The 17,949-nt window shown below is 51.2% G+C and overlaps 6 protein-coding genes across 6 annotated transcripts; 2 read left to right on the top strand and 4 right to left on the bottom strand.

Annotated features, from left to right (window-relative positions):
- Positions 1–602: 602 nt before the first annotated feature.
- Positions 603–2,517, bottom strand: NCS57_01262900 (uncharacterized protein; the record flags this gene model as incomplete). Its single annotated transcript, XM_053062296.1, has 5 exons — positions 603–1,464; positions 1,530–1,613; positions 1,663–1,748; positions 1,796–1,963; positions 2,014–2,517. 5 exons carry the CDS (start codon positions 2,515–2,517, stop codon positions 603–605), a joined length of 1,704 nt encoding a protein of 567 aa, XP_052908824.1.
- Positions 2,518–3,257: 740 nt separating this feature from the next.
- On the bottom strand, positions 3,258–5,635 carry NCS57_01262800 (HET domain-containing protein; the record flags this gene model as incomplete). The annotated part of the gene is made up of 2 exons (XM_053062295.1): positions 3,258–5,062; positions 5,113–5,635. 2 exons carry the CDS (start codon positions 5,633–5,635, stop codon positions 3,258–3,260), a joined length of 2,328 nt encoding a protein of 775 aa, XP_052908823.1.
- Positions 5,636–9,585: 3,950 nt separating this feature from the next.
- On the top strand, positions 9,586–10,287 carry NCS57_01262700 (Clr5 domain-containing protein; the record flags this gene model as incomplete). The annotated part of the gene is made up of 1 exon (XM_053062294.1): positions 9,586–10,287. One exon carries the CDS (start codon positions 9,586–9,588, stop codon positions 10,285–10,287), a length of 702 nt encoding a protein of 233 aa, XP_052908822.1.
- Positions 10,288–10,448: 161 nt separating this feature from the next.
- Positions 10,449–11,600, bottom strand: NCS57_01262600 (uncharacterized protein; the record flags this gene model as incomplete). Its single annotated transcript, XM_053062293.1, has 2 exons — positions 10,449–11,056; positions 11,114–11,600. The coding sequence occupies 2 exons, from the start codon at positions 11,598–11,600 to the stop codon at positions 10,449–10,451; spliced, it is 1,095 nt and encodes a 364-aa protein (XP_052908821.1).
- A 576-nt stretch (positions 11,601–12,176) lies between these two features.
- On the top strand, positions 12,177–13,701 carry NCS57_01262500 (uncharacterized protein; the record flags this gene model as incomplete). The annotated part of the gene is made up of 2 exons (XM_053062292.1): positions 12,177–12,401; positions 12,457–13,701. 2 exons carry the CDS (start codon positions 12,177–12,179, stop codon positions 13,699–13,701), a joined length of 1,470 nt encoding a protein of 489 aa, XP_052908820.1.
- Positions 13,702–13,808: 107 nt separating this feature from the next.
- Positions 13,809–16,343, bottom strand: NCS57_01262400 (HET domain-containing protein; the record flags this gene model as incomplete). Its single annotated transcript, XM_053062291.1, has 1 exon — positions 13,809–16,343. The coding sequence occupies one exon, from the start codon at positions 16,341–16,343 to the stop codon at positions 13,809–13,811; it is 2,535 nt and encodes an 844-aa protein (XP_052908819.1).
- Between the last annotated feature and the right edge of the window lie 1,606 nt (positions 16,344–17,949).

The following is a 17,949-nucleotide window of genomic DNA, read 5'->3' as shown; positions in this document are numbered from 1 at the left end:
GATTATAAACCGCTGATTGTTCACGGGTCAGGTTGAAGGTCACCGTTGCGTTGAAAACTGTCTTCTTTCCCATTGTGCTCGGATGATATCCTTGCGTCCGCGACCTTATGGATGATGGCCATTAGCAATGCATAATAATAAAGAGAGCAACCTCAGGTCAGAGACCGGGAATTGAATCAAAAAGAGTAGTTTTAGGTCTGCGGAAAGAAGAGGTTTTAGGTTTTAGGTGCGGAAGTAAGGAAGAGTTAACCACTCGATTAGGTATGAGCACGCGGGTGTGCTTTTAGGATGGGAGAGAAAGGGTTGAACCCCCTCATAAAGCTACTTCAGGCAGGCTGACCAAGTGTGAACTTAGAGGCCTCCATGGCCCAGCAAAGTTTCCCCAGCAGAGTTTCCAACCAGAGACCGATTAGCTCATGGGTCAATCAACAAGAAACTGAATAAGCATGAATGCTCAATGGTAAATACCCTGACAAATTCGCTATTTCAAGTTCGTAATACATACAAGAAAACTAGATACAAGAAGAGAATAATGAAACAGGCGTTGAGCCAAGACGAATAATCACATATAAAAAAGGTGGAACGGATTATCCACACACGCTTTAAACCAAAGAACGAACAAAGGTAGCAACCTTGTTAGACACGCGGCTCGTAAAAGTCATGTCCGACTCATCGGAGAAGCCACTTCGTGCAGTCTCGCTAGACCGTCTTCGAGACTGCATCTCCTTGACAAACTTGGGCCATGTGTTTGTCAGGACGAGGTACTTGACGTGGCTCTCTGCGGCGTCAAAGACTGTAGGGCCAAAGGTGTCGGGGATTTCGCCCGTGTAGCGAGCTCTGCTTGTGAGTGTTGGTGAACGGCTTGATCCTGTTCCTGCGGAGGAAGGCATCTCAAAGGGCAGGGCAGGGTCGACGCGGGCCTCGCCGCAGAGGATGCGTGTTGCCTTTTCAAAGATTTCCTCAAGATACTTGAGGTCAGGAGAGGAGAGGTTAAGGGGGAACTCAGCATCGCGGGGGCTAATAAAGTCGGCGTAAATCTCGAGGGCCCAGTTGTACGCCTCGATAGTCTGCTCCTTGGAAGGCTCCGCATGCCAGGAAGCCTTCCACCTTGAAAGACGAGTAAGAAAGGCAATGTTCTCTCCAGAGAAATCACTCAGGGCCGAGAAGTCCTGCAGCGGACCAGGGTTGTCATCAAGGACCTGGTTGAGAGCACTCATAGTAAACAACCGATCTCCTACGGTCGAGTCAGAGTAATCGAGTGTCTGACTCTTATCAGTGATGCTCTGAGAGGGAGAGTGCTTGCGCTCCATGGAATGAGACGTCCTGAGTGTCGTGATCTGTGAGTCGGTCTCCCACCTGGCATTATGGGCGGCCGCACGCTTGGCCTGCGCCCATTGCCGGATGACCTGGCATGCAGGGACAAAGACGGTGAAAATCTCAAACATGAAGACGGAGAGGTGGATCCTGCAGTTATCAGTGATATGTTCTGAACCGGATGTCTTGTTTGACTGTAGGGAAGGTGTACTCACCATTGACTTGGAGCGAAATACATGTTGACCTTGTTGAACGCAGGCACATAACTCGCAATCAAGAACATGGGCGTAGCATGCAAGCTGATTAACTGTCAGTGAATACCAACGTCAAAGCAGTGAGAAGACATACTTGGAGATGCAACACCCAATGGTCTGCGTCCGCCATCCCATGGTATCACGGATACCCCAAGCTCGCCAGATGAGAATAGGAGCGACCTGCAACATGTCAGTGATGAGCCTTCAGTTAACCAACACACACTCACAATCCAAGTCCAGATGACCTGCCAGAGAACAGATGGCCACCACTCCCAGCCTCGACCCAGATCGATCAACTGCTCTGGGAGCGTCGCCCCACGGATCTCGGTGCCAGGAATACCAAACGTAGGATGGTACTTGCGACAGGCCAGCCACATACCGACGGTGAGAAGAACCTAACAATAGTCAGCATTGTACAAAGAATGATTAGTAAACAAATATTCACCTGAAAGATCATCCCGAAGCCAATGAAGATCATTATCCTCTTTGTGTAGTTCATGTTCCTGAGTCGACACAGCCACGAACTGTGAGACCCATTGCACCCCATGCTGGCCCGCAGATGAGGACTAGTAAACTGCTTCTGCAGCTTTGCGATATGAAGGAAACGAGTATTAGAAGCCTGGAAAAGAGCGATACCAAGCGGGAACCATATGCCCATGAAGAAATACTGAATATCGTACGCCAGGACCGTCGGCACTGTAGCCCCGATGGGGTACACGACCTGTCCAAGGACCCAGTAGCAGTGAAGAAACGCGATGGCGGAAAAAGAGAGTGGCATGCCTCGTAGTCTGAGGATAGGGTTGTGACGGTTGGCCAGGCAAAATGCCATGCCGGAAAAGACGAGCGTGGTCCATACCGCGCAGAAAGTAACATAAAAGACGCCCACCGAGTCCCAGTTGGGGGGACTCGGCGGCATGTTGTAAATAGTAAGAGCCGGAACCTTGTCCATTGTTGCTGCAAACAAAACAAAGTTTCGCCGGAGACAAAGCTTCGAAGAGAAGAAAATTCCAGCTGCGAAGGTCAAGAGCTTTATTCTTGACAGCGGCACATGTGTCTTACTCCCCTGTGTCCTGCATCTTGATGATCGACACCAGGACTCCCCCACTTGAACCAAGTCCCGGGTTCACTCTAAGACGGTGATCGACGTGTTAGTGCGCGATGGTCAAATCACAGTATGTAGACACAAAGCGAAAAAAGGCCGCAGAGCTTGGAATTTCCGAGACAACTCTGCCGCTATGGACCAAAGATCGACATCAGACACGGCACAGCAGACAAGTCAGGGGAAAAGCAAAGAAAGCAAAAAACCCAAATCACTCGCAGCGTAGCATCCCGAGATCTAAAAAGCCAAGACTTGCTCCTGCCAATCTCGTATGGCGAAAGGCCCTATTGTGGGACGGAGATCAAACTATCCGGTCCCATGGCTGAGACCAAACAAGTATAAATCCCACTCAGAAGTCCAGGGACAAGTGGAAATAAAAAGCAGGGTCCCCCAGATTAAACCGCTAGTTGCCCTGTCAAGATCTGAGCCTGACATTATCCCCATTTTGGCGTGACTTGGCAAATCTTGGCTTGTGAAATGATGCTATATCGTGGACCGAAAAATCTCGGGCACAACCATTTTTTCTTATTTCTATCCATATATCCAGTGACAACCACTTATTCCGTCTTGTGCAACACTTGTGCCATGCATCAAATCACATACAGACCTATTTTCTCTGAATCACGCTCATGCTCCCAAGCATTGGTCATATAATTCCTTATGAACCCAACCCGCTGGTACACATGCTCATACCCTCGGACCTCGTCCGGCTGGTCTCCCCGGGCCTCCGCATCCGCTTTGACCAGGACAAGGGCCGAATCGTCATCATACGCGTTCCTCGTGGTCGGACGGCGACAGAATCTGAGACAGTACACCACTTTATCCGGCAGATTACGCAACCGAGACAGGTTGTCGGGCCTTTCAAGCTCCTTCTTGGTCTCGTGGCCTTTCTTCTCTAGCCAGACGGATTTGCCTCTGATGGAGAAGGTGAGGGGCATGACGCGACCTGTGAGGAATATATAGCCCGATTTCACTGCTCCGAGCGGATTGTTTTCTTTCTTGGGTTGGCAATCGGTACGGCTCAAGTCGACGTCCACAAAGAACGTGTCGTCGATGAAGCTCTCGACGCCCCATGTGACACCTCGCTGAACACTCAGCCAGCTCCAACTAGGAACGATGTACTCTGGTTTCTCGCTGGGTTTCTTCTCGTCGGGTTCCTCCTCAGGTTCCGCCTCATCAGGCATCCAGCGCAAATGGTTCAGCAGATCCTTCTCCCACAGACCCGCGAGGTACTTCCCCGTCAAACCGTTACGCCACTCGTGAGCCAATCCAGCCACGGCGGGTAAGCCGTCTGTTCTTTTCGTGATCTGCTTCTGAGAGTACTGAACAATCAGGTCGCGCCATAGCTCATGATGTTGATCAAACTCTTTGTCCTCTCCCTTGCGAGGGTTAGTCAACCATGTCCGACCAGCCCGGAGACTCTTGGTCCCCGTGATGTACTTGTGTCCCGTCTTCATGATGCGGCGGGCGGGTATCAATGGGTCTTCGTCGTGCGTTTCCAGTGCTCCGCACTCGCACTCCATCGAAGAGAGGCAGTCAAAGACAATCTCGTTCTTGGTGTAGTGGAGGACCCGCGTCGCCAACAGCCTCTCTTGGAAACACCAAGCTCGAGTCATCAATGGGTGATCTTGAACATCGGTCTGTCTCGTACCCACGATGGGATTGGACGAGCCCTTGGCCATGTTGCGCTCCACATTCCACCCAAACACGCTATGTTGAAGGGTCTTTCGACCATAGACCTCCCAAGGCTTGCCATCCGGAAAGGTTCCAGAAACCGCCACGTATGGATCCCTTTTAAATAGACAGCCCCCACTGCCGTCCACCGAGCCAGTGGCGGAGAGTACCAATTCCGCCCCATTGTAGATGGAAGCCATCTTGGCTGCCTCTGTTTGCCAATCGTCGTCATCATCTTGAATGATGCAAAGCGAGTCGATCCAAATGTATCGAATGCCCAGCTTCCTCGAGATTATGACTGCATCCTGGAACGTCTTGGCCATCGATTCAAACGGGATATTCCTCTTCCGCTCATCAATAGTCGCTTTCTTTGAGACCAAGTGCTGGGTCTTTCCCCAGCAATGAGACAGCGCAATATACGGCTCGTCAATCCTCTCGGCGGGATTCTCCCGTTCGAAAACGTGGATCCCGTCATTTGACTCAGGACCAATATCGATGACTCGTTTCGGGAGGTCTCGCATTATCTTGGCCTCGGCTTCAGAACAAACGGCGTGTTCCGTCTTGCATATTTTGATCCATCTCTTGATCCTGTCAAAAGATGATTCAGACGCAGGGTCCAACTCGACGTGCCTGGCACGGCCGCCAATCTCTGCCGGTAAACTCCAGTCCGGTTTCTCGATAGTCATGCATGGCCCAATGGTTGGCCACGGACATGGAGAGCCTGATAACCATGAATCAGTATCAGGTCAACATAGGGCTTGCCTGACTCACCTGGCAAAGTGTACAACTCGTAGCCTTCAATAACATCCCAGTCTCCTCCCTGCCCATCCGAGAACATGTCAAAGTCATCCGGGGGATCTCCTCTCACGAGCTTAACCCTCATTGCATTCCCCTTACAGAAAATGATTTCCAACCAAAGCTCGGGGTCCTGGAAGTTCACAGTCCCGTTGGTGAGCTTGTTCAAGACCTCTGTCAGCAATAAACAGGACACACAACCTGATGCCCGCGATTCTGGAATGTCGGGGAGGTAAACTTGGATCTGCCATGAGGCATAGTCTATGCGCCCAGAGCTTGCCCAGGTCGGGGCCTTATCAACATGTCCCTCCTTGGTTGCTTTGGCCGCGTTGGTGAAGCCAGAGTGCTCATGCATCGAGATACCCGGGAGCGGAACAGCGGTGGTAGCTGAGCCGGCGTAGAGGTTCCAACAAGTACGGCATAGCTTTGGATCTCGTCTAATCTCGTCTTCGGTGTCCCCTAAGGGAAATGGCGGTTTGGTAAGATTGAGTGAGGACATTTCGATGTGGATTTAACCCCGCAGTAGCAGATCCGTGCTGTAGGGTGGCTCGAGCTATGAGACAATCTGGTGCTCGAGTGAGGGCATTCGAATAAACAAGACAGCTTGCGGGGTCAGCATGAAAGAGGCAAAGGTGAGATGCTCGTCGCATGGTCATTTTCGTTCCAGCCCCCAAAGTCATGTGATGACATGGGTTGTGAGGGCCTCTCCGCTGTTCAGCTGAAACCGCGCACAGCCTTGGTTGTGTCAATTATCATCTCAAGGGTTGTTCATGCCACTGCCTGTATTCTTTCCCTCTTATCAAGTGATATTCTTTGTTTCTTCAAGTAGATAGAATTCCAGTATTCAGTGCCCGGGTAGAGGTGAACAACCCACTCGAGGCCATCACCACTGGATGTCCGTCTGTGCCAAGCAATGATGCAGCACGCTCTCCTGTCCTGGCTTCTCCCCTCAAGTCCAACAGAGATAAGCTACTCATTGTTCCGCATCGCCTCGTTCATTCATGCCATGGAATCTGTCCAATTGTAATCCTGAACGAGCCCAAAGTCCGACCTCGTCGAAACCTGCCCTCAGTCAACGCCTTGCAAGGGCCAGAAAAACGACCAAATAGCCATCTCGGAGCCTGACCAAGATACATGCAATCAGGTACCGAGGCTTACGCGACCAAAAGACCCTCAAGTCCTTTTGTTGGCTGCATGAATTCAGCCTCACTGATGGCGGGTGACCAAAAGGCCCCTCTTCAGGATGGTAAAAGTGCAGAAAAAAAAGGCAACCAAGCAGGTCGCCTTGGCCAAAAGGCCCAATAAATGTTTGCCACGCAGAGCCTGCGCTGATGAAATACATGTTATGGCTACAATGCTAAGACCGTCTGCTAAATTATAAAGAGTCTCGTCTGTTCGACTGCAAGATGTCATTGCCCTGCATCAAGCACCACGCAGACACTGAAACCAACTCACTAATTCTCACCACCTTCCTCTCATTTACTGATCTTGTCTTACTTCCCTCAACATGGCAATTGACTGGAAGCCGTACGAACGAGAAGTCAACCGCTGGTACCTTGACGAGGGCAAAACCGCCAACGAGGTCATTCAACTTCTCCTTCGGAAGTACAACTTGGCAGTCACGTAAGTATTTCGATCAGCACATCACAAAACATGGTTGAACCTAACGTCGACGCAGACCCAGACAGTTCAAGGCAAAGTTCGGTGGTTGCAAGAAGATCAGTTCCAAAGAATGGAGCATCCTCATACCCAAGATCCGAGAACGAGAGGCCAATGGTCTCAAGTCTGTCATCTATGTCTGCGGCAAGGCCGTCAAACAGGAGAGTGTGGCGAGGTCCATCCGCCGATACTCCAAGTTCTGCAAGGACGGCAGCCAGTCAGACATGGCGATAGGTACCTTTCATCCAGCCCCTCAGTCTCTAATGAATTTTCAAACCTAACGATCGATAGACCTAGGCATTGGTACTATCGGTCAACATCGAATTGAAATCCGAGCTTCATCAGAGCCCGGGACCCAGTTACCCCGGGACCTCAGTACCGATGAAATTCAACCCATACGAGAAGGAGAGAACTCCTCGAGCTCCCAGAGCGATGAGCCGGATGCCGACGAAGAGTTTGGTCTGGCCGAGATGGACGTCGAACCAGGTGTCCTAGCATCTGCTGGAACCGCCATCTACCCTTCTCCCCCCATGTTTCTTCGCAGCTTGGATCAGTTTCCTCCTGACCTGCTAGAGTCCCTATCTTTCAGCGGCACCCACGAGATGCAAATGGAAAGCGATGAAACGGCGCTATCCAGCTCGCATTGGTTACCCCTATCACCTTCCATTAACCTGACCACATTGTTTCCCTTTCAACACACCTTTGCGTCCTTCTGGAACTCCCCAGGTACTCTGATTCCCCCCTGCAAACCTTAAGTTTTCATTCTCTGATCATTTCTATCTAGATATATCTGGTCTCACCTTGAAGGGTTGTGAGGCGGCCGTGGACATCGCCAAGCGGATTGGCATCTTTGTCCCTGATCACAGTCGGCGTCAATTCCTACCGAGTCTCAACATCAGCCCAGCACAAACAGAAGTTTTCAAACCAATAATACAGTCGATCGAGGAGCTACTGGAACTCCCGAAATCGAAGATCCTGGGGATGCCACGAAGCAGGCTGGCGGGTCGAGCCCAACTCAACTTCTCTCCTGGCCTTCTCGACATCGTCGAAGGCCATTCTCTTGCTCAAGCGCTATCGGTCATTGTGTATATGATTTCCAACAATCTCCTTGATGAGGAAGAGAGCTTTCTCCTGATCTGCTGGATATTAAAGAAGGGCCATGCGCCAGCCCTCTTAATTTTTTCTCGACTCCCCGCTGTCAATCGCCTTGCTTTTGGCTCCGCGTTTCTTAGGGCCATGTCCAAAGCGGCGGATAGCCTTCGTCGCAGTAATGCGGAGGCAATAAGTCTAATGGGTGACTTTGTCTCTTCAGAGGAGTTCTTGTGCCTAGTGAAGAGTCACCACGAAGACATGTCGGGCCCCCTCGGGACGATACTTTTTCGATTGGCAATCAAGACAGACAGCATGGAGCTTGCAAAACTTCTCGGGTCTCACGGGGTTGATCTCAGATCGGATTCAGAATACGCACATGTTCCTTATTATTCGCACTCGAAAGTCTTAACTCTTGCTATTGATTGGTGCAGACACTCAATGTTGGAGTTAATCATCCTTCTTGGGGTCAATGTCAGCCAGGGAGGTCCAGCCCTCCAGTGTGCCATTTCCAGGAACGACCACTTCGCAGCCCAGACTCTGCTAGATGCGGGGGCCACATTTCCAGATCAAATCCACTTCCCGCCTGCATCTTGCAAGTCTCCAGAAATCCATGCGCTCTTCCAAAAACACTTAGGGCACCACTCTACATTTGTCTGTCAGAAACTCGTCCTTGCCGCCAGGGAAGGTAACCAACAACTTTCAAAGGTCTCTCTTGCCTATGGTGTCGTTTCGCCGCAGCTTTTGGAACAAGCCATGTGTCGAGCGATCGAGTCGTTTGACTTGGCGGCAACGAGAACATTTCTGCAACGCAGGACCGACCCGAATGTTGGGATGCCAGCCTTTCGAAACTCTCTCAGCACATGGGAAAGACTGATTCACTCCAGCCGGTTCTATTTAGACACACTTTACCTTTTGTTACAAGCAGGGGCGCAAGTCTGTGGTGAAACGGCCCTATCAGTGCAGCGTTTCTTGGATTCACAAGATTCAGATTACTTTGACGGCAGCCAGCTGCTTCGCGTCCTTCTCGACGCTGGGTATGATGAGACCTGGCTGCATCGATATCTCCTCACTGAATATGCGAGACAAGGCTCCATATTCGAGTGTGATGCCTGCATCGACGCAGGGACTCCAATCAATGGCTATGGATTAAGGGGGCAAAGTGCCCTCAGTGTCGCTGCAGGGAGGGGTCACCTTGCTTTAGTGCAGCACCTCATCAGTCGGGGAGCTGCTCTCAATCTACCTCCGAGCAGCGACCACACAGATGGAAAATCAGCCCTCTACGCCGCTTTGAGCGGGGGACATTGGAAGGTAGCCGCCTATCTCATTGATTCTAGAAGCGATGTCGCCACAAAGGCAACAACTACAGGAGCCACTTTACTTGAGGCTGTGGTTGCCAATCCTAGAGACCGCAAGACCAATGCCGATGTGAACATGCATTTTCGAAATCTTCTTAATCTTGGTGCACCACTCAATCGCCGCAACAGTACAAGCAATTTGCTTCTCCATGAGCTGATAATTGCAGATCAACTGGAATGTCTGGAACTGGCGCTTCGAGCTGGGGCACGAACCGAGGACAAATACGAGGGAATGACACCCATTCAGCTGGCCGTCTTAAAGAAAGACCCAGAGGCTATTCGGTCTTTACTGCAATACGGCGCAAATATCAACCGGTGTCCTAGACCAGTCCGTGGCGACACGATGATCCCTGAGATGCCCTCGCCAAGTTCAATCTGGCTGCAAGAAATTAACAAGTATCGAGATGCCACGAAATACATGCTTTTTAGCCATGTTGACTCCTCCGGTTTCCTGATGGGTGTTTTCGCGAACAAGGAGCCTTATTTTCCCCACACTCCACTTCAACTTGCCTCGTCTTCCCATGATCCGGACTTTAGCATTGTCGAGTCCCTACTGAACCAGGGGGCAGACGTCAATACTCCCGCCGCGGAATGGAACGGCCGAACTGCTCTTCAAGGCGCCATATCTGCTAAAAAGCTAGATATTGACATTGTCAAGCTGCTTCTCGATCGTGGTGCAAATGTGAACGCGCCCCCGGCCCAAGTTGGCGGTGTTACCGCTTTACAAGCTGCCGCGATTCGGGGGGATATACAACTCGTGAGGCTCCTACTTGCAAGGGGGGCCAAGATAAATGCACCGGGAGCTCCTGACGAGGGCCGCACAGCACTGGAGGGGGCAGCTGAGCATGGCAGGATGGAGATGCTACGATTCCTCCTCAGCAAGGGAGCGATGCCAGACTTTGTCACAGGGTACTCGAGAGCTATCGAGCTGGCTGAGAAGGAGTTGCATCTTGGCATTGCAAAGTTTTTGAGAGAAGAACAGCGCAAACTTCACGAGGTGGGGTGGGGTCTTGGATCTCTTGGGTTTGATTTGCAGTCTCTTTAGTCAGCTGAAGTTCAGAGTAGGGTTGTCAAAGTTGGTGGTATTCCTATGATTTGGATTATCAGGGAGGATCAGCTGAGGGGATAAGGAATGAGGGTTTCACATAGGTTGAAGACATGTGGAGGCGCAAGGTAACAATCATAACCAATCGTTTTTGTTTGTTCTCAACTGGAACTACCTCTCTGTTCAGATGAGAGTCTGTAGCTTTTCGTCACATATATCGAGGGCATTCCTCGCTCGTCCCTACTGGACAAGATGATATCCTCGCTGCCATCAGATGACAACCTCGTGCCTTTGATCTCCTTCCCACTAACTCTCCAGTCAGCAGCCCCCTCCTCTTCCATGTCGGTTCTACCACGTTGACCAGATCCTCCGAAAGTTACCAGTTCGTGTGTTCCCTTCTTGCCCCGACTTCCATTATAGTAGGCGGCGTCATCGGCGGTGGAACGGAATCGGAACCAGCGCGAGCGACTAAACAGGGGCTTGATACCGGGGATGCTGACGGCGACAGCAGCGACAAAGGTCTCGCGCGAGGTCCAGCCTGAAGCGACGGGGAGAAGCGTGATCGACTTGAGCGAGTAGTACGAGCGGAGGATGGTGGCGATGATGACGAAGATACCCGAGCAGAGGAGCGAGGCGAGGAGGAGGCGACGCCAAAGAGGGATTCGGGCTTTGAAGATGATAGGGACGGGCACGGCGATGATGGCGAGGTCGGAGCTGGCGTTGAAGAAGCTAACGAGGTAGTAATTGAGATTTCGCAGTGCGCACGCATCTGTGATCAGGTTAGTTAGCCAGAACTTGGCAGTTTGACGCTACTGAGAAGACTCACCTCCAGGATACGGCACCACTTGCCACGACTTGTGAACCGGCAAACAGACGCAAATGTGTGATATCGCCGCACCAACAAAGGCAAATGCCGTATAACCAATCACAATCTTGAGGATTAATTCCTCCCGAGGAAGATCCTTGGCCAACCTCGCAAACATGGCCAGCAGCGTCGACTTCAGGGACCAGATATAGAGGAGATAAATCAGCCAGTCGGCAAACGTGAGCTTCTGCCCGATGACGAAGCTCGCGACCTGCTCATCCGTAAGGAGGTATACCGACTCGGGCGTCTGGCCGATGGTGCTGCCGTACTGCGTGATGAGATGGATAAGCGCTGTGATGGCAGAGTAAGTCACCAGGGCGACGCCCATAAAGACATCCTCGAGTCCAAAGTTCTCGATGCCAATGACCTTCCACCGGGCAAAGAACCGCAGTATGATCATGAAGGCGCCTGCAGCGTACTCACCCCAGAGCTCCTTATCAACAGGCATGGCTGCGGTCGTGTGTCCAAGACAGCCACATTCGCTTCCTCTTCTCGAAATGGAGGTGCGGGATCTAAGTATAAGCCGACGGGAGGAGGCGTAACCGAGCGAGCAAGCTCATTGTTAAAGATCCAAGCGAAGCGGGTCGTATATCTGCCGTATGAGGAAACCGTTGAGCCGATAGGATTTTACCCCTGTCATCTCCTGATTGCAAACCAGGCTGTAAAACCCACGATGCTACTTCATAAAAAAGGCCCCTGATCCAAGCTCTGGGTATCGAAAAACTACCAGGTTCCCGCGCCTATGGGAACGCGATCCAACAATGGGGCCATACCCTGGTATTTTGACAAACACCCAGGAACCAACATAGAGTCACATTCTGGGGTCCCACAAGGCAATTCATCATTCGACATTGCGAGACAAACCCCTGAGCTTCGGGGACTAGCAAAGGGTCCCTGTCCGGCTCTACGGGCCAGCTCCCCATATGTCTTGCCTCCCTCGCCCGTTTCTCGGAGTCCCAAAGGCTGATCCTTTTCTTTCTTTCTACTAATATTTTCTCAAAAATACGACGCAAACGAAAAAGCAATGTTTCAATGGCTGGGACTCTCGCAGAGTGCACCCACTGTAGTGCCCACAGACAAGATTATCCCCCTGCATTGGTTCGAGGACGGGGTTATGTGGAAGAAAGTTATCGTTTACACACTTTTTGTGTTTGATGATGCACTGAGCCCCGATAAGCTCCGTGATTCCTTAGAGAGGCTCGTTGATCGCGAGGGATATAGGAAGTTGGGTGGCCGGCTCAGGAGAAACGTACGTCCACTATCTCACCTGACTATCATGAGTTCCTCTCACGCTCGTCGTCCAGGCCCAAGGTGGAGTGGAATACCATGTGCCTGCTGAGTTTAGCTCTTCACGGCCCGCGGTGGCCTTTTCACATACCCATCACGATGTGAACGCGGGTGATCATCCTGTAGCCTCCAAGATCCCCAAGCCGCAGAATCTCACCGGCCCAGCTATCGTTGGTGACCCTGAAGACTTGTCTGATCTAACTCGACCCAACGGTGCCACACTCTCTCTGAACGACTACCTTTCAACGGACCGCCCAACACTTGGACTTCACATCACGACCTTCCGCGATAAGACATGCATGTCTCTTTACTGGCCGCATGTAGCGTTCGACGCCATGGGCAAGAAAGCCATCGTCCAGGGCTGGACTTTGATGCTGCAGGGCCGTGAAGACGAGATCCCAACGCCAATTGGCCACGACACCGACCTCTTGGCCGACTTTGGCAAGAATCCTACTGAGCCTCATCTACTTGCTGATCAGAGAGTGGGCAACGCGGGACTGGCTGGCTATGCCCTCCGAAACATCATGGGCTTGGCCGGGCCCAAGGAGATCAGGATGGTCTGCATCCCCGCCGTCTTCTGGGAGAAGATGGTGGCTGATGTCCGCCGCGAACTGTCTGAGAACGCTGCCGAAGGCGAGGGCCCCTTCGTCACCGAGGGTGATGTCCTTGTAGCTTGGTGGACTCGCCTCTGTGCCTCCCATCTAGGCAAAGACTCAACCACAACCGTCGCCGCCCAAAACTCCATGTCACTCCGCAAAGTCCTCGCCTCAGACCTCCTCTCTCCCCCTGACCGCCCCTACATCTCCATGGCCCTCGGCTTCCCAACGGTTATCCTCCCCGCGCGGGACATCCTTACGAAGCCCCTGAGCTGGCTCGCTCTGCAGTTCCGTCAAGCCATCAATAGCCAAGGTACGCGAGCACAGGTCGAAGCCTACGCAGCACTTCAACGCGAATTCAGCGCAACACTACGCATGCCGATCTTCTTTGGCGATACTGGCATGTACAATCTGTTCTACTCCAACTGGCAAAAAGCTACGCTTTTTGACTTTGATTTTGGGGCAGCTGCTGTAGAATCAAGAGATGGTAAACCGCTTCGTTCATCGTATATCCAGTGCGTACAGGATCCTGCTTTTCCTGAGGGCTGGCCTATAAGCGGAAAGGACGAGAAGGGCAACTATTGGATATCAGGATTCAGGGCGAAGGGCCTTTGGACAAAGATTGAGAGTGAGTTGGAAGCTCAAGCAAGCACCGGGAAGGTATAGTCCAACTAGAATAAAAGAATGTGTGCACGTAATCCTTATGGGTAATCAAGTGTGAGGACTTCTATACATCATTAAAATTAATACAAACCGAGCTACCAGAGTCCAAACTACAAAAGAGTGATGGTTTCAGCTAGCCGAACTTCCAGGTTCTTCCATGTCGAATCGTCTTGCTTGGAATACTTCACCCTAGACCCTACAGAACGTATTGAATCGAGGTGTTCGCCGACAGTGAGAAGATACGGAATCGACCGAATCGTTCCAGCCCATTTCTCACCCCAGGGCTCGAGGACATACTCAACTCTCTTGTCTCGCGGTCTTGTTGCGGTTACGGGCAGGTCGAATCTGAGCCGAACACCACTGAAGTTATTCCTGATTATCGAACGAAGTCTCATTTCCTCTCCGTAAGAGCTGTCTTCCGCTTTCTTGCCTTCATCACGGCCCCGCATTTTGAACCTAGAAGGCTTCTGATGAGGCCAAAGGATCATTTCAGCCCGCCTTTTCTTGCGGAGTGTGTCTTTGCCATCTTCATCAGGGGTATCTTTGCTGTCTTCATCACAGTCCCATTTGTGGAACCGAGGAGGGGTTTTAAACGGCCATGTCGAGCCTTCGGTCCACCTCAATGCTTTTGAAAGCGCTTCAGTGGTTTTCTCCCAGACCTTTAGATGATTCAGGAACTTTGATCTCAGCCTCGATGTTAAAGTTGAATCTTCATGGGTGATCTTTGAGGATTGCTCGATTAGGTACTCGGCTGTCTCATAGCACTGTAGCCAAGCCAGACAAAGGTCGCTAATGTCCTGGATACTGTACCAGGCTCGAGACTTCAAGCCTATGTTTGGTTTTTCTAATACCTCCCACGTGTCATCGCTCTGACAAAAACGCAGGAAGTGGAGCATCTGTTGGGCATCGGGTTCCAAGGGGGTACGGTTTCGGTCTAGAAGATTGACAAAGTCGTATGCGTTTAACACGTGCTCGGCCTTTTCCCATCCCATGCTTGTATCTGGGAGCTTTAAAGACCCGAGCCTGAGCCGAATCCGATCGTGGTGTGAAATACAGTCCAAATTCATGCATAGTTTCCAAAGGGACTTGAGAGCTGGCAGTTTTAAGCCGTACATGGCGTCAGAGAGGTCGCGATAGTGAAAGATAAAGCTAGGGAGAGTGCTAGCGTGTTTAATAACGCACCCCCCGAGAAATGTATATGCATCTTCCCTGGTTGGATGCCTTTTCAACTGGAGAAGCGCCCCATCGGGCATCCAGAAAACCGTGTGGTCTTCAGGGTCGAAAGCCACTTGAAACTTTGCTCGGATTTCAACCCTGGGTTTTCGTGTCCTGGTCGTCGAGTATTCAGTCAGCGAATCTCGTTGGAGCCCGGGCATTGTTAATCTATGCCCCCGAAGACATAGTTCATTTGCCCCACAACTGGGGATCGACTCTTCGAACGTGATGCGGGAGTCAGCCTCCAAGTCCTTGAGCCCGCCACGGGATATTGAGACCTCTTTTGGCACAGATCTTGATCGAAAATCGGGCACCCAAGAGGGAAGCTGCTCGCCGTCAATGAGGGGGGCGTCGTGGTTGGCATGTCGTAGGACGGCCCGCAAGGCGTTGTGCTTTTTGATTAAATGAGCGGCCATATTTGTGAAAACTTGTACCACTGATAGACTGTAGTCGACTGTGAGACCCTCCTCCTCTGCATCAAACAATAGTCCGTAGGTCCCATACACCTTATCCCTATCGTTGCTCGCAGTGCTGCCCATGGCGCTGAACAGTAGCTCACCTAGGGTCTCGGAGTTCCTGAAATTATTGACCGTTGCCCGAATTCGCATCCACTCGGGGATACAACTGTCTATGCCGGATTTTTTAAACTCTTCCAGGTGACCTTCGCTCAATGTCTGCCACGGAATGGTGGCTGTTCCCCAATGCAGTGCAGCAGACTTTGCGAGGAGAACTTCTTGTATGATCCACATTCGAGAAAAGTAGGTCTGGGTGAACAACGCCTTGACCGACTCTGCCCTATTCCTCAGCTTCATGCTGAACTCGTGCAAGTTTTGCATTGAGTTCAGCACGTAAAAGGCTTTTGAGGCAGTCATGTTGTTGACATTGTTGCCAAGGTAGATGTGGACCTTCTGTGCCCCTGAGAAGATTTGTCCCATCTGCCTGACCTGAACCGATCTCTCCTTGACATCATTTTGGTTGATGCAAAGTGAGTCAATCCAAATGACTCTCTTGCTGTTTGTCTTGCGAATTTTGTGAAGCACTGCGGCACAGTTCTTGGTGATTGGAAAGAGGCTGCCGCCGATGATGATGAATTCAGACTTAGTATAGTCACCATCATCTCCACCCCAACAGTAGGAAACGGCTTCATACGAGGGTAAATGGGTAATCGAAGCTCGCTCGAATGTGCCACTTAGAATCGGGGACGCGTCATCGTCCAGGTGTAGGACTCTCAAGCTGTTCCTCGGGTTTCCTATCAGAAGGTGACGTCGAGGCAGATTAGGATCCTCGATCGGCCGACCGTCTCTATCGTAGGTATCGATAGCTTGTTGTCGAAGCTCTTCGAAATTGACTGGATTGCCACAGCTTCGGCATATCTCGAAGATGGTTATGTCCGGCTTTCTGCAGCCGCACTTCTCTTGCATGTCGTCCATCTTGAATTAGTGCTTGAGGGAATGACAGGAGAATTGAATTGGATGGCGCTGGAGTTTCGGCAGTGTTGAAATGATGGCAATTGCAAGTCATAACTCTGGCTGGCTTCTATCCCAAGATATGGCTGGATATGGCGCTTCCTCATTCTGCCTGCCAGAATGCCTTGAAATGAGGCTCTGCTGTGTGAGGCAATGTTTATGCCCTGCCTTTGACGTGGCACCAATCAGCCAGACGCACAGACACCCTCCCTCTTTTCTATCTTGGCAGCGGCTGCAAGAAAGCAAAACGGGGGTCAGAGATGCCCTTGTTTGTCTTGTGAACAATCATGGATCTGTCTGTTAAACCAACGCCTGCAATGCATCAACCATAGGGCCTCAATTGCAATTGATCTACAATCTACAATTTAAGGCTAACAAGGAGTTTTTGAGCTTTAATAGAGTTAAAATACCAAAGCATCTCATACCGGGAACACGCTGTGCCCTTGCCATGATCTGACGACATGCCTGAAATCCAGCCTGGTTTGTTGTGGCTGCGGCTGAGCAAGACACCGGACTTGTCCAGCATTTCAACCCCCTCAGTTGGCAAATCGAGCAAGCCTGATTTGCTGCCAAGAGAGGCTGAGCCGAACTTCCGCGCCCCGAATCAGTCTCGTTCCTCGAAATACACCAATGTGGCTTTCAAGCTAGATCCAAATAAATTCTACTTACCACAGACAGTTTAAACGAAAAAATAATGGAGATGTCTGACAGCTTAGACCCATTGGCCACGGGGCTCTGGGTGCCTTATCTCGCACTTGCGATCTAGGTCTCATCAAACCCAGTATTGACAGGTTATTTCACTCGGCTCGATGAGAGACGGCGGGCAGATAACTCCTCTGCAACAGAAGCACCGTTATCAACACAATCAAGCCATTATGTCCCATCAAATAATGTTGTATTAAAAAAGTCTTCTTAGAAGATGAGACATGACATTCTATCTCAGAGAGTCGGCTTGGTCGCCTTGGAAAAGCTCTGCGAGCTTTATTCCCGGGCATCGCGGCCAAGCTAGGAAAAGAAGCTTAACAGACGTAAGCTTAAATCGCTGGCTCACCTCGCAAGCGTACACCTTAATCAGTCCTCGGACAGGCCACTCTGTGGTGAGCATCTCGGGACGGCAATTGCATGATCTGAGAAACTCATCATACGTCTGCCTATCCGGACTGAATGAAGCTGGCTGTCTTGAACTTGAGTTCAGTCAGCTTGAAGCGGACTGTTGTGAATAGCGGCCATGGTACCGCGCCACCACGTCATATCAGCAACGGGGAAGTCGGAGGTGAATCCTTGACTGCCGGTTAAGGGGCGGGCTTTTCGTTTCTAGCACGTAACATTGCCATTTCAGCCAAAGATGGAGGTGACTTTAAAGACCTTTTGGAACCCGGCTCTTCTTACTGGCAATTACGAACCACACGCATCATTCCCACGATGAGCCAAGTCCCAGAGTGCGCGATCCGCCATGGCCGAGCTGGAATCCGGTGACGGCGCCGCCGTAGAACCGTGGAAGTCGCCATCCCCGCAAGGAGCATCCAATAAGGGCACCTCCTTGCACGTCGCCCTGGTTGGGGTTTTGAAA

This window comes from Fusarium keratoplasticum, chromosome 10 (genome assembly GCF_025433545.1).
Source record: "Fusarium keratoplasticum isolate Fu6.1 chromosome 10, whole genome shotgun sequence".
NCBI lineage: Eukaryota > Fungi > Ascomycota > Sordariomycetes > Hypocreales > Nectriaceae > Fusarium > Fusarium keratoplasticum.
This window is presented reverse-complemented; position numbering and strand designations above follow the sequence as displayed.